Genomic DNA, 21,187 nt, shown 5'->3' with positions numbered 1-21,187 from the left:
TCTTTCTCTGTCTATGGGCCTATTGCTCAATGTAGTACAAGGGATAATTACTTATGACTGGAATACTTTTATTAATGGGGTAGAGATGGAGAAATTAGTTACAGTGCTGTTTTAGAGAGCTTTGTCTAACTTGGTAAATAACCCTTTTATCTCTGCCAGGAAAACACTGTGCGTCTATTCAAATGACTGAAGTGCATCCAAAGTATCATATTATTGAAAAGGTTTGGGAGATGGATTTAGTGTTTGTCCATCACATTACATGGTGTGGTGATAATCTGCTTTTGGTTATTTTGGATTTTATTTTGAAAATAATCCTCACAGTATTGACAAAACCTGTTCTACTGAGCCTTATGGTCATTTAAGTGTCTATTTATACACACAAAAATAAAAAAAACATTTCAGGTCTTTTAATGATGAGAGTGACAGTGGGCTGTTTACTGGGCCAACTCCACAAAGTGAGCACACACCAGAAAAGAAGCAAAGAAGATCAAGGAATGTAAGCAGAGAAGGGATGAAACACTCGCAATTTGGGTTCACAGGATCAGAAAGAATGCAGAATGCCAGAGGCATGTCTTGTTTCCCTACTTAAACTGAGGAGCTGTCTTTTTAAAAACAGAGATAGGCTGGCAGCAGACAGCAGCGGGTGTGTGCTCACCAGAGTGAGTGAGTGAGTGACAAGAGCTGCTGTTAAAGTCTATATTACTTTCTGCAGCTCATGTTGGCACATCTTTGCCACTCAGCTCTGAGTAATGATCTGTGATGGCTCCTGTGGTGTTGTTGTGGCATGTTGTGTGCAGCATGTCTGCTGGGCCTTCAAGAAAGTATGCATTATGTCCGTCATCATACGCTTTAATTGCCAACTACAGGAATAAAAATAACATCTAAAATATATGAATTAATAACTCAAAAACATTATTACTTGTTTTCAACTTCGTTAAAAAAAACCATACAGTAAACTCTGCCAGTCAGTCAGGAGCCAATTCATAACTTAAGAGATATGTGCATGGTGCATGGCTGTGAGCATATAACCATCCACTGCTGCATAGTAAATATCCTAACTCAACCATGTGTATTTCTTTGTGTGTGACATCATGAGCAACAGAACATTAGCATTGTGCAGAATGTCTTGGGTTTTTTAATATTTATTTTGAAGCTAGGTTTTTCAAAAAGAGTGAGAAAAGTGATGTCTCAGTTTTTCACACAGCAAAGAGCTTGTGATATAATATTCAGACGGATCATTGAGTACTAGCCTTCTATTTACAGGCTAGAAACACATTAGCTTTTATATTATTTTATTGAACTTTATCTGCTCTGTGTGAAACTCTGTTCATTTCTTCACGAGCTCCAAGACATTTCCTTTTGTTCTCCAGATGTCATGAGGACATTTCTATTAAATGCTCCCTATCCACTTTTAAAGTCCAATCTCTCTATTGTGGAACTTTGGCAGCATTCAACCTTCAACATGCTGTTTTCTAGAAACTGTGAATTAAAAGGTAATATTTAATTTAAGCATTGGAAAGTCAAAGAATCAGCAAAGTCATTAAGATTTGTTCCAATTTATCCATCAAGGCATTCTGGGGTATCTTACAGAATAAATACACATTTGTTATTGGCACTAAATTAAATGCTATGACATTAACAAAAGTCACGAGAAGGCACAGCACCTTGCACCCTGTACTTAATTCAGTTGAAATGTATCCAGTACTTGCCTAATTTAGCAGTGTCCCTTCAACACGTAAGAATTTAAGAGATGTATAGAAATTAAGAAAAAATTACAGAAAATTAAAACACGGACCCTTATTTTTACAGTATATGTATACAGTGAGAAATAAGTTAACTTAACTTCTAAAATCAGATGTATCAAAGATGTTTGTCTTTTTTTCATGTCTATGGTTTAGTCTCTACATAAATTCATCTCTAGTCTACACATAAAAGCATGGCTTTCCACTAGTTCATGATTACCTTTAAACTTATATTAAAGCTAATTATTTTTTGTTTTATTTTGTTAAATATAGTATCACTGACAAAACAGTTACACTGCTGTTCTCGCACAGCTCAGAGTCATCACATTTGATGGTGGAAGATCAAGAAGAATAATGCATTAATGATAATATACATACAGTATAAAATGCAAGTAGTATGTGTCTCACCAATGAAGGTCCTTAAACACTTCCACCAGCACAATTCCAGCAAACGAAATGAAACAATCATGGCTTTCATTCGTTCTTTACTGAAATGCTTCCAGATTTATTCATCAGTCTTTTTTTTCAGAATAATTACTCTGAAAACAAGTAATGTCAGGGCAAAATAGCACATAAACCATTACTGCAAAATTACTTTACAAGAATCAACCAAAAAACAACAAACTCTGCTGCTGGAACAGCACACAGATCTCCTGATGGTGTTCAGCATGTCTGCTGAAAAGCATTTGAGCCTCCTCATCAGGACATCTTTAGCATAACCCTGTTCAACCTTTTAGACAGGACCATGGACTGGGAGATGGGGACCTGAAGGCGCGGGGTGGACAGAGCAGTGGTGACCCGCTCCTGAATGGCTTTTGTGGCTCCACAGCCATTTTACTGAGATACTTGGAGGGCATGTTGAAGCAGTTGGAGACAACCAGAAACCCTGCAGGAACTCTGGAACCACCTCCATAAACACCTCCACTGGGCCCAGCATTTTGGAACTGGGAGCCTCCTGCTGCTGCCATACTTCTGAGCCTGGCTGATGATCCTGGGATGTCTGTGGTTTAGAATCAATAAAAGTTTTTAAAAAACTCCAGAAGAGCACGGAGACATTATAATCTCAGCACATGAACTGACGATAAATGTGCCAAACGCGACTCACTTAAACTGAGGAGGGATGGTCTCTGGTGAGCTGAGCAGCCGTCTGGCTTCAAACTCATTGTCCCTCATCTTCATGCTGGTATTCACCTCCCACAGCTGCAACAATTAGTGAGACATGATGAACACAATAAACACATTGACAGAAAACACACTTATAGGTCCTGGAACCACTGAGTCAAATTTAAACTGAAGTCTTGTTCAGGATTGTGGTCTTACCAGCTTGAGAAGAGGCTTGGCCTCATCCTCCTCAAAGTCCTTCAGTTCAAACTCCCAGAGCCTTTAAACATAAGCTTCATCTCCACTGTTCCCCTCTTCCCTAAGACTCATATTGGTGTGACATAGCAGAGTTAAGGTCCTGTATAGTGGTGGACTGTGTGTGTGTGTGTGTCAGTAACTCCCTTCACTCTCAGTGTGTGTTTACTTTTCTCCACCAGCAGCTCAGTCATATCCTCAGCAGTCACCTCAGATGGCAGCTGCTCATTTTGCTGAAGCCTCAGAAATTCTGCCACCAGTTCCAACATCCAAGAGATTGCAGTCAGGAGACTTTGTCTGCTGTTTCAGATGGGTTTAAAGCGGCTCTTCCCTGACAGATCTGCAGAGCCTGTTCATAAATGGGTGCGGTTTTCAGAGAATTAACAACATGTGGACATCTCTCTCACATACCCTCATCGGCCTGTAGCAACTCGCTTCACAGTGAGCGACTCAAGAGGACTCAATCACAGGTGATCTTCAAAACACAAATGATAAGAGCTACTGAGAATAAGTCACTTTTAATAAGTCAGTTTTACACTATGAGGAAACTAACAGTCATTTATTTTTGACACTATACAACATCAGTGTTATTCAAAATTATCTCCAATGATATTTACTCTAAATGAGTGCAATACTTACTCCCATTACAGTTTTTTTTCAATTACTACAAACTTCAATAATTAATAAAAATACTTTAATTGATTTCCTTATCAGTCTATTAATTTTGATTCTCATAGCTCATTGTGGGTGTGTGCGTACATAGACCTCAGCCTCAACATTTGCACTAACCAAATATAAACAGAATATTTGCGTGATTAATGCAAAACTAACCTTTCACCACTTTAGCACTACAATTTATAATAATTAAGCTATTTATCTTTGCAACTAGCTGCTGGCAGCCAAGGTTGAGTGTTAGCGGTTTGTAATTGGTCACTAAGAGATAATTGCTAATGTACCATTGATCCTAGCAAACTCCTGACAGTCTTTTCCATTTCTTTCTGGGTCATTTAAATTACAACACAATACCATCACATTGTTCATGCAATGTTAGCATTAGCATAAATTGGCTAAATGTATGTTGCACATTAAAGCTACCAACTGATTATGCCCTGTTAGCCCTTTGTAATTCAGCTGAAAAACTCACAGGTTTATGGTGACAGACAATATTAGTATAGTGTAAAACACAGATTTGACTAAGATATAAAATATAAATGTTTAATGAGTCATAAAGAGGGCTTACCACGCTCACACAAAATGTCGTCAATAATCGATAAAATGGTGGCGATAAAATTCGGAAGTTGAGGTGGAGGTGGCCGGAACATTTTCAGATGAAGTGTTCACCTGCTTTGACACCGTGAATTCCACTCTTGATAGTTTCACCAACACTGGGGCTGATCTTACTCTTCCTGATGATGGAATAACTCTAGAAGTGTCATTAGACTTTGTCACTGGACATTTTACACTGATGAATTTACTGTGTAGAGATCACCAAAGTCTGTTGTATTTATTTTCTGGAAACCATTCATTTCTACAAAATGTTTTGCTAGTCCATTTTTTACTGAACAAGTGGACACCATGAGCTGCTTGTGGGGTTGTACCTAAAATCAGGCGATCACCAAATTTGTTAGGGTTCATCTTCTTTATACCATGAATGATTATTTGTGATCCATCCAGCAATTACTGATATATTTACCGATGGACCTAAATGTTAGATCGCCAAGCGGACATTTCAACGCTGCCATGACAAAAAAGTTTGACAAACAAATCAACTTCACTGAACAATCTGCTGTTTCACTATTTATGCATCACATAAGGAATCAAAGTGTTTAAAGCAAACATTTAAATAACCAGTAAACCCAAAGCAATCTTGAGCAAAACAATCGGGTATTCTGGCATTTTGAAAGATGGCATTTGAAACAAAACAGCTCCACGTGAATAATGAGATTAGTAATTCACTCCAAAGGTCAGAGAAGATTAAGAATTATCATTTGTCTTTGTACTTGGTATCTTTCTCTTCACTGTATGGCAAACCTGTCTGCCCTGGAAATGGGGAGATCTTCAGGAAGAAGTAAGGGTTACTATGAACACGGAAAGCCACCAGGATGGGAATTGCAGTGTAGAGCAAGTTAGCTGCCAACACAAACCAAAGAGTATCACTGGGGATACGAAATGGAGCTGCAGTGCGAGGATGGAGGGACCCTCCGATATGGGCCCACTGGCACTAGAAACAGACACAGAGCAGCACGTAAGTTGGTACTGTCATTAACAAATATTGCATCTTGTATCCGCTGATTCCACTTCCACTATTATCTGTTGTGATTTATGACAGGTCATTTAATACCTTAATGATCCTTTACACAAACCCTCAAGACAAATAATTTGAACAGGAAACAGGAAAGATAAACCACTGCATGCACTTACAAAACTAAATAAAAAAATAAGACTAACAAAGTTGGTTATATTCTGCAACCGTTTATACAGTAAAACAAGCTTTTAATCAAGGGCTTGTGTATTAGAATTAAAGCCTTCAAAGGATAAATGTGTTTCAGGTGATTATTAACAGGATCAGAGTTTAAAACATGAAGTTAAATTGCAGTGACATGTGTCAGACCCCTTTTACTGAGGATGTTGATGAAAACTTTAATCAATCCAAGGCCATACACTCATATCCTAATTATGCATTCAGAATCAGATTCAATTATTGACTTGTTTTTACCTGGATTGCGACTCCAGCAAAGAACACAGACCAGTCTGACATCCACGTGCACCCGGGCATGAGGAGACCGTAAACAAACGCACCCAACAGAGGTAGTCCGTAGAAGAACAAGTGCAGCATCTACAAAAACAGCTTAAATGTTACTCTTTGCCCCATACATGCGCTTACATTTTTGTTTGCCACTGAAAATTGATAGTTAACAGCAATACTCCCACCCTTTTGTTGGCTTGTGAGCCTTTAATACACAGCCATGTCTACTCGTGACCCGATCAAAATAAACTATTCACAGTATCCCTGAGACAAGAGCAGTTAAAAAGAGGACTGAAGAAGTAAAACTAAACACGAAACAATATTTCACAAGAAAAGTCTTTAAATGAATAGCAATTCTGGAAACAGTAAAAAACAGTGTGCAATACCTTCCATCACTGTCAGTCTACATTGTTGTTGGACCCTAACCAACACTTCAGCAGATAGTTGATACAGTAAAGAACATCCTCATTGTCCTCTGGCCTACACTGCACTCACTCGCACTGAATGAGGAAAAGAGATGCTTATAGCTCAAAATATTAACACTTTTTAGGATGAAACTCGTCCAACTATCAGGATATCATGTCATTATTTTAATATAATCTTGTTGACAGTTTTTTTCTGTAATGTGAAAAGTAACTGCAGCCATTAGCCATTTGAAAAGCAAAGGAGTATATAAAGTGCTAAGGTATTTTTGCTGTTTCCAATTTCAACACCCTCTCAAACATATATTTGCACCCTCAGCACAAATTGTTACTTCCCCACATGGGTCATTATAGAGACTGTCTTGACCTTCAACTTAAAATATTTGGTGCATGAAAGCCAGTTTGCCACTTTATAAAACCCTCAAATTATACCACTGAATGGTTTCTTTTCATTCTTGGTCTGAGGTCCAGATGAATTATAATGAGTTCAGTTCAGGGTCTGAAAGCCAATCATATATGCCCTTCAGTATTTTGTTAAAATGTCTTTTTATTTCTGCCACAGTGATCTCATTCATCATCATCAATGAATAAAGACATCAGTCACAAGAGAAATGGTGCAATCCTGTGCAGCAAACCGAACTTTATTTAATTTCTTTTCACCCTCACATACACACGATGCTGGTCACACACAAACACAACAGCAGACTTTCAAAGGTTACCAAGTCATACTTTAACATGCTGCACACAGACACCCTTCTCCCACATAGCGTGATGCTGTTGAGGGGCTTTGGGCGAGGGATTAGCTTATCAACTTCTCAGCATGCGGTTCGTCTGTCTGATCAATGACTTGCAATTGTGCCCGGACTGTAGCCCTGACAAGGTCTTTGGATAACCTATTGACAAAGCTGTGTACGCCAAACAAAACACAACAAACCCCACAGTCACGTAGGGTCAGGAGGAGAGAATGAAAAAGAAAGCAGACCCAGGCTGAATCAGTGTAATAATCTGTTATCCATCTTAAGCAAATATAGGTGAAAGACAAAGATGCCCTCTCAACCTGCATTCATTGTTGCTTCAGTGATGAAAAATGGATGTGTAATCAGCCGCGTGTTCAAAGAGTCGAGTAGATAAGGGCAAGCTTCCAGTGCACTCACAATGATAGCCATGAAAGCAGAGGTTTAATATGGCTGGAGAACAGCTTTCAGGTGCTGTTGGTGCAAGTTTAGGCTGATGGTGGAGATAGAAACAAACCAAAGCACCTACCATGACTCTGGGGTAGCCCACAGGGTCCTTCAGGTAAGGTTCATAGTGCCTCAGGTAGATGGAACAAGCTTCTAGCGGAGAATCCAGAGCCACCTACAGAGGGTGGACAAAATATCAGAAACACCTCATGACATAATGCAAGTCAACACTGTATAAAGAAAAAAAAATCATAAAAAAAGTTGTAAAAGCAAATTTGATAAATTTTTCTGCACATTGTACCGACAGTTCATTTAGAGATTTTTCTTATATTATTACAATAAAACACCTTCAATAAAATTTCAGTTCAAAATTTTCAGTGGCAAAACACTGTTATTTTGCAACATTTCTATGATTATTGCAATTAAACACATTCACTAAAGTCATAACACATGCTCAAGATTGTAAAATAGCAATTTTATTTTTGAAGAAAAAAGAAGCCTCTTAAAAAAATGCATAAAACAGATTTAAATCATGCCAGACTTTAAACTTAACTAAATACATTTTGACATGATGTTAAAAAACATGTTTATAACTTAAAACAATAATTATACAATTTTTGTAGAATTGGAGTACAAACCTTAAATAAAAGTCAACATTGCATATTTAAACTAATTAACAATAATTAAAGTTAATAGTTAAAGTGTCATCAAATTCTCATAACATAAGGTTTAAGAGAGTTTTGAGATATCCTAAACTGAAACAATACATGAACTACAAAATAAACTGATCTACACGATTTTCATTGTTTCAACTGAAGTGGGGTTGGAAACTTAATTACAAATAAAGAACACACAACTTCGTTCTAAAGCTGTGTCTACACAGCATGAGCAATCACAGCAGACACAGCAGTCTCTGTGCTGCATGTGTGTCTACACAGGAGATGTTAGGGTCTAATACAAAGTGAAAGTCAGTGACATTTTAGAAGCACTCAGAGCTCAGTACACCATCACTGATGAAATGAATAAACACAGGAACAAAAATGCTACAGGTCGTCTATAAGCATGTTTGGTTTTGTGAGATACACATGAGACAAAGTTGAAATGCTTTTGGTTTAGACACGGTGTTAAACACTTTAACAGTCTCCTCCAAATACTGGGACTGCAAAGCCAATTCATTTGTATTTGCTGTAAAAAGAAGACATTTGGGTTTAAGATTGAAAGATGGGCTGCATATACAAAAAGAAATGCATGATATTTGCAAACAGATGTTTTATTTACTGTTCAACTACTTTTATGCATTTTTAAAAATGATTTTGTGAGGTTTATAAAAACAAGGATTAATCTTAACTGTTTTTTAAATTTGTGATAACAAAATTAGTTATATTTTTCTGTTGAACCACAATGCCGCTGTATTTGTCTCTTGTCTTGCTTTTATATTGTTTTCTACAACATTCCCAACACCTGGGGGCTCTCTATACCGTACGCTTAGAATATATATAGAATATGTGAAATCTTACAATGTCCTAATTTAGAAATCCTTATTGTACAGTGTATTAATAAGTAAAATCAAAACATAGCACAAAAGGTAAATGAATCTGTACCAGAAATAACAGTGCAACGTAGCAGATTAAGAAAAATCCCCCTCCAAATTTCCAGTAATTAGCTGAATCCTTGGTGCATCTAGGGGGTTAGGGAAATTGACAAAAAAGACACAGTAAGATTCTGTTAAATGTCCTTAATTAGTAGGACTTAATATTATTCCATTGTCTTTGCCATCAGGAGACATTTTGGCATCTCGCTGCTAGGGAAGAAATTTTTAAGACAATATACTTATTATCATTAAAACACTAGAGGAGTCATACTTAATACTACAGTATAACAGGCTCTCTGTTGGGTGCCTGTTGTCCCTTATAAACTAATTCCACTAATTGTTCTAAAAATATAAGGAAGACTTTTGTCATTAGCAGTTATCATTAGCAGTATTAAAAAAGGAACGTAAAGATTAATCAGAAAGAAACAGCTATGCATACACAACAGGTTTGTGCCTCACAATAATGGCAAATTTAGAATCGCAATGCAAAGACCTGCACTTTCGGTTGATTTTTGTCAGGAAACAGGAAAGCAACTCTACACACAAAAAAATCAGGTCACAAGACTAATGAAATATGATTATGTCGTTCTGTAGCCACTTTTTGCTGCTGCTGCCACGAATTGAGCCAGTTGTCTCTCAGGAGTGGAACTGCAGCCTGGAAGCCAGAGTAACGTTAACATTGGAGTGTTTTCTGGTCCCCTCTGGCTAACAAGTACACATGAGAGTTTTCATTTATTATTTTATTGTTTCTTTTAGCTTTAGGCTAACATTAGCTGACTGGGTAACACTAATTATAAAGCTAATGTTAAAATAAACACAAACTGTAACATTGAACTATGTGCTAATATTAGCATTAACATAGACTCGCACACAGACGTATTTACCTTATGGTGCCATATGTCCATTATTTGATGATAAAATGGCCATTAATCTCCAGGGTAGCGTTTTCAATTTTCCCAGGGCTCCTCTGTCTTGCCAGTGGCTTCACATAACTTCCTCTGACCACATTTCAAATTTTTATTCTTTGTTGACATCCCAAAACTTAGATTTGCTCCAAATAAGCATTTGGCAGGCAGATGTAAAATAATCCAGGTAAGTAGTGGAGCAAGGAGTAGGAGCTTGAAGGCCCCACGCAGCGAACCCACTATAACAGACGTATTTTCAAGCTTGACCAAAAGGCGCGCAAAGCTGTCATTGGCCAGTTTCCTGGCTGGCAAAGTAACCAATCGTGCTAAAATCAACATGGTCAGACAGCCAATAGCATTTGTTTTACCGTGGAGTAGCAGTGGAGATGGACCAATAAATCAACTAGAATGTCCAACATACAAAACAGACGTGAAGCAAATTCTGCATATGGATCCTTATGAAATACTTATAAAACTTATTACTTATATAAGCCTGAAAGAGAATGGCTGGATTGACAATGAGGTGGCATTACAATTAGATTCATGTTAAAATTAATGACAAATTCACATCCAGAATGTAAAGATACAAATTATAAATGTTAAAATATATTATACTAAAAATATATTACTATAGTAAAATATGACTTATTTATCTTAGAATTACAATGAAAAATCTTAACTTGATTGTATGGACATAAACTTTAATGACCTACATATTAAATTACAGATAATTATTGTAAATTAACATAAATTATACTGTATTCTAAAAAAAAATGAAAAAATGCAGTTTAAATAATACAGTAATTTTCAGTACAAAAATGGGAAATAAATGTAATTTGCAATTTTTTGGAATAACACTTAAAATAACAGTTGGTTTGTTAATTTGCAGAAAACATGTAAATTGGAGTTTTTTTCTGTAATTTTAGGACTTTTTTCTGTGAAGGAAAAAATCCACAAATTTCTACTAAATAGAGCAATTAATTATAACCAGACATCCAAGGTATAATCTGCAGTTATTCTGTAAACTACTTAGAATGATACAGTAAACATGGATACAGTACCAGTTTGACAAACAAATTCACTTTCTTGCGGTAAACACTTCGTACAACTCTTATCTTTGTCTAGTAAACAGCCCATAACACTCCAAATGTTATCCCAGCCTCTAAAGCTTTTTAATATATTTGTCGGCTTTCCACTTTTAAAATTTCACAGAAAAGAAAAAATGTAATTAGCTAATTGGCTGCTGGCACTAGCTTCATTTTTCATAATATAATCAATATATTATTATATAAATATTAATACTTCACAAAATGTTGAACTATGCCTTAAACTGGCTTGTCACATGTTCCCATATAGTTCAATTAGTTGAATGTATTGCATGTCAAAGCAAAAAATAATATATTGTGTATGAATACTTAACCTTTTTTGTAATCTGTACGAGTAAGATCTAGTAAGATGACTTTTAACAATGACATCACAACCCTGATATACCCTTAAGCCCATCTATAATATGACTTACCAGGCCTCTGAGGATAGTGAAGGCCATGGCAACCAACAGGAGCAGCACCAGTATCAGGTCTAAAGGACGCCAGATCAGCTTCATGCTCTGAGCATGCTGGGCCTGTAGGGAGATGTCAACATATTGTATGATACAGAGGTGGCAAGTCAAAGTTTGTTTTTTTCACTTTAGTGAATAAGCATTAAACAAGACAGTGGTGTTGCAATCTAAGCTGGCGTGGTGCACTTACATTTAATCATTCAGTAGATAGAGAAAACACATTAGCACTAATTTGAAAAAAGGAAAATATTTGCTAAATACTAACTTTGATCACTAGCATTATGTCACTATATTTGTTTGGCGTAGATGAGAATGATACTAATGAGAGTCAACGTTTACACAAATTCCTTACGGTGATTAGATCACTAGAAATTGAAGCAACGAGGAAATGTAAATGACTTATTGGTCACACTTTGTTCCATTTTATGGTCTGGATGACATCAGGCTGGACTGGAATATAGATTGCACTAATTAAACAGCTTCAGCAAACGCTAGCTTTTTAAACCTTGACAGATTCAAGGCCTAACATTCATGTGTGAGCCTTACATTGTAACCACCAATTAGTGGTCTGTCCTTGGGCCTTCTGAATAGTGTGATGGCTCCCCATGCAGGTATCACAAGAAATACAAAGTTGAGCCAGAAAGCTGGACGGATCTCTGACCCATATTTACCTGCCACAAAAAGAGAATGAGTGAGAATGAGAATGAATGGAGAAAGAATGGGACGTTCAGCAGTTTGTATTTGATCACAAAAGTATATACTGCAAATCATCTCAAATTCTGTTCTAAAACTTCCTGTTAAAGCCTCACATGGTACATTCCTGTATGTGTATGATAACTCAATAAGGACAACAACATGCTGCCTGCAGACAAGTTTGATCTGATGACACTGATGTATGCAGTTTGAAATGCCAACAACAGATGCTTTAAGTCTGTTTTCTGCTTTGTTCTGTGGGCTGTGACAGCAAGAGATGGAAGGGGCATGTGTGTTCTGTTGGCAGGCTGAACTGTGACACTGATTGTACACAGCAGTGCAGATGTTCACTTGATTAAAGCTTGTCATCATGGGACAGGTAGAGGGGGAATTAAAGATTAGGCTAACCTGCCACTATCCCGGTAATGAACACACTCATGTTGGCACACAAAGACCCAGCCCAGAACATGCCCAGGGTACGGTAGGCTTTCCTGGGACAGAAAGCAAAAACAAACAAATAAAAAACCTTCATAAAAAGAAAGTAATATGATGAACTGTTAGGTTATGGTCAGTTGCAAGTAAATAATATCTAAGACTTTTTTTTTTTTTGCAAATGTATCATACATGTTCTTTGTAAAGCAAAGACCAGCACACTTTCTCCCACTAGCAGACATTGTTTAAAATAGGAGTTCATTTTTATGATAGCACCTGGCCTAAGGCAGTGCTTGTTCTGAAGTCTCTGACTACACTAAGTGTAAAAAAGCTCTCTTTTCTAAAAAACACTGTTTTGTTCAGGCCATTGTGTGGATTATATTAGATGAATGCAGCCCATGAATTTCAGAGGTGAAAGGCATCATTTGCTCAACTACTTTTTCTTAAGAAAAGATCAAATACAGAAAAAAACGTGTCTTGCTCTGCAAAAACAATTAATCTCTTTATTCAAATGAATTCATTGCTACAATTAAATTTAGATGCATGCAGCTTCCTCAGCCTACTAGTGGTTTAGATCTCCGTGAAGGCAAATAACAAGATTAATGAGCATGATGTGACTTAAACTGAGTTTACTATCACCTACCTGTCTGTTATCCTGCTGATCATCATCAGGTACATGATGAAGTGAGCTATGCCATCCCAATAACACATCATGATTGCATAAGCTGTTCCCAGATAGGGCTCTCCCTAAAAAAGCATATAGTATGATGTGCCGAGGATGGTAGGGCTCTGTGCTGCAGGTTTTCCTGTAACCATCTCCCCTGTTGCTCATACAGTCTTTTAAATACAATAGAATTCAACTTCATGTTACAAATAATCATTAGAATTTTAGATGTGAAAATAGGAAACCTACTGTTTTTTGATAGAACTCCATGAAGCCAGAGATAATGCCATCATATTCCAAGGCACTCACCAGGTCAATAACACAAGTAAAAGAAAATTCAGCAAAAACTGCAAATGAAATAAAACATAGTTCAGAGAAACGAAAAAGACTCTTCCCAATGCTGGAAATGTAAAAAATGATTCATATTAATAGTCAATTTGTTTTATTTTGTGTGTGTGTAGGAGCTGCCACTGCACAGTATCAGTTTCAGATTTCACAAAACAAGCAGGAGTTAGGAAACCTTGACATATTAAAGAGCCTTTTTAACTTAAGAAACATCAATCCAAACCCACTGTGCTTTGTCTGTCTCAATACACATACAGTCTATTAGTTTAAGAATAACAGGCCTTGTGTAACTTAAATGTCTAAAATGTCTGTTTTCAGCTTTTTTATTCACTATTTATGAGTTCAAAACATTTTCCTTCAACTGGCCTGCCAATGATTTATGTGGAAACATGTGGAGAAAATTAAGTTTTGAAGAGTGAGGCAGGCTGGAAGCGTATCCATAGTGGACAACTACTGTATCTTATGTCCTCGTGTTAAGAGCCTAGCAGTGCTGAAGGGCCATGTTCAATAGACAGAATCATAAGTGTGGAGCTAAACAAACAAATAGCTTGTGAGCCTTATGAATACTTAAATAACCCCCCAGCTGATACAATTGCTGTTATGGGGTATTGTATCAAAGGTTTTATCTCTGTGGGCTTTTTGCAAGAAACTGAAGAGCTGAAAATGTTATGTTACAATGAACTGCTAATACAGCTTGTAACACATAAATGCCCACAGAACTGTTAATGACTGAAAAATGTTGGAGTTTTGCACAGTGCAAATTCCCAATGGTGGAATCAGCATGAGAGGTAAACAATATGAGGCAATAGACCCTTGATAGCTAAAACTATACAAATTAGCTGGGAGGGGGGATCTTCAGTATACTTGTACTGGCATCAGGAACAGTAGATGGACAGTATATAGAGTACTATACAAATATAATTCTTACTAAACACAATTCAGGTGAAAAGAAAACAGAGCATACATACTGCACATCATGGGTAAAGCACAAACACCTGCATTTAACATTTAATAACAATATTCACCACTTAGACATTGTAAAATGTCTTTATAAAGAGAATCACTGTGTGTTAAGATGCAGACATCTCTGCAGATACATCAGCTTAAACCTCTGTAGCACATCCTTCCATCTGTCCTACACAGATGTATGCACACACACACACACACACACACACACACACACACACACACACACACACACACACCACCACCACCCGTGCACCAGCATCTCTGTAGTCCCCAGAACAACTAGTTTTATCTCTAACATCTAAAGGTGAGAAAGCAGTGGTATTGTGGCTCTCTATCAGTGAGCAGGGCCTGACATAGCTTTGCTCTTATTGTTGCAGTTCTCCAACACAACACTAGTACTGCCTTGGGCACCCACTACCAATATATCACATTGTTTCTGTCTTACTAGCGTAGCCCTTGGCATCAGCTACAGGGATGTATTTGAGGGGAAACCAATGGCTAGAAATAAGAATGACCCATGACTTTACAAAAACTATACCGCAATATGACAAATAACTGGAAAAATGTTTAATTAAAGGTCTGTTAACGTAGACAAAGGACTATTGTCACATGGTAAAACTAAATACAAAAGCCTTTATAGTCTTCTTGTCCTTTCGGCTGTTCCCTTTCCGGGGTCGCCACAGCGTATCATCTGCCTTCTCTGCATCCTATTCTCTCACACCAACTAACTTCATGTCCTCTTTCACTACATCCATAAATCTCATCATTTGTCTTCCTCTAGACCTCCTGCCTGGCAGCTCCAACCTCAGCATCCTTCTACCGATATATTCACAGTCTCTCCTCTGAACAGAAAGTTGTGCCTATTTCTTCAGGGTCAGTAAAGGATCCGGTTTTAAAAGAATGTAATGGAGTTGCTAAGCCTGCAGAAGCGAGTCAGTCATGCCTCAGAAAAGTCTGTCTAAGCTTTATGAGTCTGGTCATTTGATCAGTCCATAGGGATCAGCTGATCAGTTTCACAAGCCGCATATGTCGAAAGCCTGCTCAGCTTTCCACATATCAGCCCAGTACTCATTGAATGCAGTTTATGTTTTCACTCTAAACCACTGAGTAGAGGGTGAAAGTTCTGGAAATCTCTTTAGCTGAAAGCAGATATAGTAGTTATTAACCTCTTTGCTTAGTATGTTTATTTGAAACTATGTTACAAGTAAGTTGGGAAATACACATAGCCATTACCAAAGAAGAAGGCATCTTTAGGTGGGTTGCTGCGAGTGATGAAGAAGTAGAACAGAAACACAACCACCAACACAGCAACACCAATCTCCAGGATCACGTAAGGCCTGTGAAAGCAGAGAAACATAACTGTTATCTACTGTAGCAACAAACTGGCTATGTTTTTAGCACGGTTTCACTGCTGACACTCTGCTCTTTTAGACAGCAATCTCTCTCTGATTTTCTGCTTCATTCTCTTTACTAATTAGTTTCTACCGTGGAAGTTGTGCCAGTTTTCTCTGCAGTGCTAAATTAGTAAATGATGATGAATGGGAAGTCAGAGAGAATCATAATCACACAGCAGCCAGAGTAAGCACAGGGAGAGATATTGCAGAAGTGTGAGGGGATTTTTCTGATCTCCACTAGCCCAGGTTGTTCTTTGAAAACAGGGTACACACAGCCAAATTTGTTTTGTCTTTGAGATTTTGAACTGTTTCAGTTGCTCCTAAAGCAATTTCTCCTTGGGGATTAATAAAGTATTTCTGATTAGGATTCGGAAAATATATAGGTTAGTGTGAAGCTGCACTTAAGACATTTGACAAGAAAAATCTAAATCGTTTTGTTATATGCTTTGGCTTGCCTAAAGTTTCATTTAGCCATTTAGATTGTTCAGGCTATCCAGGATTAATATAGATTTCAAAGCTAAAGTTTTGAAGAATTATGCATTTAACCAATATTGTACATTTCATGTATTACAAGAACTTTCAGTTGTCAAACCTAAGATCTACAATATTTCAACTCTCATGCCTCTGTGGTGGTATGCCTTCCAGTAGCCTAAAAGCCTTTACAAAGGTTTAATTAATCATAGACAGAGGTGTGGAAAGCAGCAAACTAGGGCCATGTTAGATCAGCACTGCCTTCCATGTATACTGGTCAAAGGTACCACTGCCTTGCACTGGAAAAGATTAATGTGCTCACGATATCTCCCAGTAAACAACTTTACATCCTCAGAAATCTCGCAATGTGTGCTCACAGAAGGAAAACAAATGCTTTGAGAGCAAAGGGAAGCTCCCTTGCTACCTCTCCAATTCAACAGTACAGGAAGATTTATGCACACAATACTGTTTGTTTGCAGAGTGGAAGAGCATGAGGCGAATTGTACGTCAAGAGCAATTTATCAAACTCGTCTGTGCAGTCTGTATTGATTGTCAATGTCCACATACTCAAAAAAAGAGTCTGCAGAGATATTTACACAGGAGGAGTATTAAAGTCAGTTGGAAATGATATCTTGCAGTAAAAACATTGTCAGTGTCGAGTAAACCATGTATTTTACTTCCAGCTGTTTATTCAGCCTATAAATGCAGTATCCTGATAAGTAGGCAAAACAGATGATCCTCGAATAGGAAAATGACCCCTTGCAGCTTAGAAAAGCAATTATCTCAAACATCATTTCAAATTATCTCCACAAATTCTGTTCACATTGCCCTCTGTTTGTTCCATAATTATTCCCTTTCACCTCCACGAAGTGTCAGGTTTAATCATTTAAAGAGTTTACAAAATTGGCAAATACACAATAAAAATTGAACTGGTGAAATTAGCAGCACTAGTCATGATAAAGGAGGTAGTCACAATCTTAAACAGAAAGAAATACAGCCTGAGTTTTAAGCTTATGGTGTCCTCTTGTGGTGGTAGAATGTTTGTCATAAAAGACTTAACAGTTTTATTTACAGTTTTTATTGTGTGTTAATACAGGTATAGTTGTGCATTATATGTGTTTATACAAAAAGGCTGTATAATACTGTTTTATAAAAGTTTTACTAAAATTTCATAGCAATACAATACACCTCCCAGGTAGAAATCTAGTAATGAGAGTAAAAGTTACAACTTACTCTTGAAACTCTGGGATGTTGTTCATGGCATAAAGAATGCCAAGTGCAGAAAATGAAAATATAAAAACTAAAGTCTCCATCTGTTTGATTGCTGTTCAACCCCCTCTCTTCAGCAATGCTGGAAACACAACACATATATTAGTTTTAAGATAATAATAAACTGTTCTATCAAGAAGAAAACTCCAAAAATTTGATCAAATGTGATTTGTTTGATGTGATACGTACAATATGAAAAAACTAATGATGTGCTTCATTATTAAATAAAAGTATATTTTTATGTTATGTAAATATAACTGAATATGATTAAGATTTTTTTAAAAATATAAATAGTAAAGAACAGAGCAGGGTCTTACCGTCTGGCTATGCTTTCAGTGGATTAATCAAATTAAAGTGGACCTGAGGGAGACATGGCCTTTACTGGGAAAATAACAAAGGAGCTTTTGGGGGAAAGTTATGCAATTTGGTTTTGCCAGAGATTTACATAAGTCGTATTACAGAACTGACCTACGTTCCACTTTACACATACCATCACACTTTTAAGTTGAACTGGTTTCTGTTCTATGTTGAGACAAATGTTGTTTTTTATATGGTGTATATAAACCTGATAAAGTGTTTTGAGAATTTTGAGAACAAAGACATGTTTAGGCTTTTTTTGCTTTGGAAGTCTAACAATATTGTACACTGTTGTGCATTGTATGCATGGCAAAATACTGTATATTTAGAGACTACAGATCTTATTGGGTATTGATTATGTTTTTTTTCCCTGTCTTTCTTCTGTAAGGCAAAAAATATAGGCCTTAACTATATGAAACCTTTCTCATATCTAAACCTATTTTTGGGATTCACTGGGTCCACAAATTCCAATAAATCTAGTTGCGTGTATGTCCTGCAACTGAAACTGACCTCAACTGCTGGGTTTCGTAGCAAACACATTTTTGTGTTTACACAAAGTTGATTAAAACAGGAAATATCTTTCACGAGATGCATGTGCTTCGCTGTTTACAGTAACTAACTTCCCTGTCAAAATCTGCTAAATAAACAAAAAAATAAATGCATGAGACCCGTCGTAACATTCCTGCATTTCTGACAGGAATACAGTTATTGCTGAAATATTTTGCCCTTGTCATTGCTTATGGTAAAGACGCTAACGGGAAGTGAGAATTGTTTCTCCAGTGCTTTCTCAAATATGATCGAAATTGCACAATGGAGGCAAGTCCATATTGTTCCAGTGCTTCTCATTTGTGCGCTTTTTCTCAGTCCTAATATGACTCCTTTTGACCTGTCTGAAAAATGATTCCAGTAGAGAGCGCCAAATTCAAACTAAAACAGCACAAGCCTTCCTAACATGTGAAATGCTATATAGACACGGAGTGTTCTGAGATATACGACTTCTGCTAAAAAATATGATATTGTCAGATTTGTCTCTAAACATAATTTTATGAATTGGTGCATAACAAGTGTCTGTAGTTATTGCATTCAGCTGGCTATGGAACAGAGAAGCTAATGTTAGTTAGGAATGAAAGTGTCATTGCATTGAACAGGCAGTCCAATGTTGGCCTATAAATGTGCTATGATGCATTAACCTAATTTTACATCCTGTATCATCAACCACCACCTTGCTGACATGGGATTACAACAATTTTAGAAAGGGAAGACAAAGCACAACCCTGCCAGTATATCTTATGAATACTATCTTAAATTTGAACACATGCACGCTACACACACACAAACACTGCCTTTTGCCTCCCACCACCCTCCTTTGTTGGGAAAATGGGAGACCATTATACCAGGAAAGCAGCGGCAGTGTGTGTTTGCTGGAAACTACTGGATCTTTTCCAGCCCTATCATTTAATAACATTGAGGGGACAGATGGACGCCAAAATAAGACAGCAACTGATGGGAGAAAGATGCACATGCACTCCCATTTAACATCTAAAATGAAAGATGTTTTATTACTGTAACTGAATTGTATGATACAGTAAGAATAAAATGCATTTGGTTTCAGTTCCATATAGAGTCAAACACCTAAAGATACAGAGATAAATAAAGCCCTACATGGCAATCCGTATTTTTGACGTAAAAGGCGCACTTTTTGTCCTTTTGGAATAATCTATTTAACTGTGTTATGTTATGTGCCTCTATGCTCTCTATTAGATTCTTTTATTACATTGTGTATCTGGTAATACTTTTACATGTGTTATTTTATGCAGCTTGTGCAATGCCTTTTCTGCTAAGTTATCTCGGATTTTACCCTGTGAGCACAACTAATATTGTTAGATCTATGGCTTAAAATATTATTAGAATTACGAGTGATGATGAGATTGTTTTAGCAGCAGTAGTGTTCAATTAGTATTTTTGGCTAAATTTAGACCCATTGCCTCTTGATGTGAGTTTGAAAGCAACTGTAATTCCTTGTAATTTCAAATGATAAAAGAGATTTTTAGAGTCAATACACAAAAACTAAGGTTTTAATTTTTCCTGAATTATTCATCATTAAATCATTCTTAGATATCTATTCTTCTGCAAGTAATTTGTTTTTGCTAAAGGAATCTTTGGCAATTTTAAATATGTTAATTTAGGCATCACATCTTCTTACTGGAAAACTCATCTTAAGCTATTCTCTAGAGATATAAATAAACTTACATTCAATTTAAATGCTTTTAGGTGTGTTGCTGCTTTGGGTACTCTGCTCAGCTGGAAAGCATAACAATATTTATTGTCTTATGAAGGGATTTTTTTTTTCAAAAGGCAACTTCCCTAGAATAATTTGGTTGAAAAGGCCTAATTCAACCCTAGGGAGTGAGTTTCTGTCAACTTCAAACATCATCTGAAAGGTAATTATGAACGTTCATTTGAGCTTAATTACCGTTATTAATAAGCTATTATCAGCCTTCTTGGAGTGATGGCAAAAGGCCAATACATCTCGTTCATTTCTTGGTTCGTCTGCAATCGTTTATATTCATTCATTTGCACTTTAGACATAGGTTCAGGTGTTCCAAGCATAACTATGACGAACTATTTATGGGTGTCCTGCTCTCGATCAACAAGCAGCACTGCGCGTGACGAAAGCGACGGAAATATTTTTTCGCTATTCAAAATGGCACCGTCTCAATCAGGAAGTGGAGAAAACAACTAAGAAGAATAAGTTGGATAAAATTCCTTATTTCTGTTACTTTGACGCGAGTCTTCGTTTGAAATCAGCCAGTGTGCTTGGAGTTTGGATTAAGACTAAGAAACACATAAACGGTGAGTGTATTTCGAGGATATTGCGAAAAGGCGAGCGACACATCGGCGCTTGCCTTATAACAAGACGCGTTTCGGGCTGCCTCTCCTAGGCGCACGCGTTTTTGACGACGGGCTACGCCGCTTCTTTAGCTGCTGTCTTGAGTAAAACGCTATGGACAGGGGAAGTTAACTTATCTTTAAGCCTGACATGGGGCCAAATTAATTCAAGGCAGCCGTAGCAAACAAAGAAGAACAACAGT

The 21,187-nt window shown here is 37.1% G+C and overlaps 2 protein-coding genes across 4 annotated transcripts in view; one reads left to right on the top strand and one right to left on the bottom strand.

Annotated features, from left to right (window-relative positions):
* Positions 1-1,556: 1,556 nt before the first annotated feature.
* Positions 1,557-18,190, bottom strand: tm6sf2b (transmembrane 6 superfamily member 2b). The gene is made up of 13 exons (XM_067512091.1): positions 18,056-18,190; positions 17,703-17,820; positions 15,838-15,941; positions 13,540-13,637; positions 13,270-13,373; positions 12,603-12,685; positions 12,048-12,172; positions 11,463-11,564; positions 7,530-7,622; positions 5,815-5,934; positions 3,063-5,319; positions 2,848-2,942; positions 1,557-2,742 (listed from the first exon to the last, which is right to left on the bottom strand). Exons 2-11 carry the CDS (start codon positions 17,780-17,782, stop codon positions 5,083-5,085), a joined length of 1,146 nt encoding a protein of 381 aa, XP_067368192.1. The 5' UTR covers positions 17,783-17,820; positions 18,056-18,190; the 3' UTR covers positions 1,557-2,742; positions 2,848-2,942; positions 3,063-5,082.
* A 2,591-nt stretch (positions 18,191-20,781) lies between these two features.
* sbno2b (strawberry notch homolog 2b) overlaps positions 20,782-21,187 on the top strand; it is a 56,157-nt gene continuing 55,751 nt past the window's right edge. For all 3 annotated transcript variants that reach the window (XM_067512083.1, XM_067512082.1, XM_067512080.1), the window contains exon 1: positions 20,782-20,948. The gene's annotated coding sequence lies outside the window, so the exon portion shown is untranslated. The remainder of the gene's footprint in view (positions 20,949-21,187) is intronic.

The sequence above is a fragment of the Channa argus genome, chromosome 8, assembly GCF_033026475.1.
Source record: "Channa argus isolate prfri chromosome 8, Channa argus male v1.0, whole genome shotgun sequence".
NCBI lineage: Eukaryota > Metazoa > Chordata > Actinopteri > Anabantiformes > Channidae > Channa > Channa argus.
Note: the sequence above shows the minus strand (reverse complement) of the source record. Positions and strands in the feature narration are given on the sequence as shown.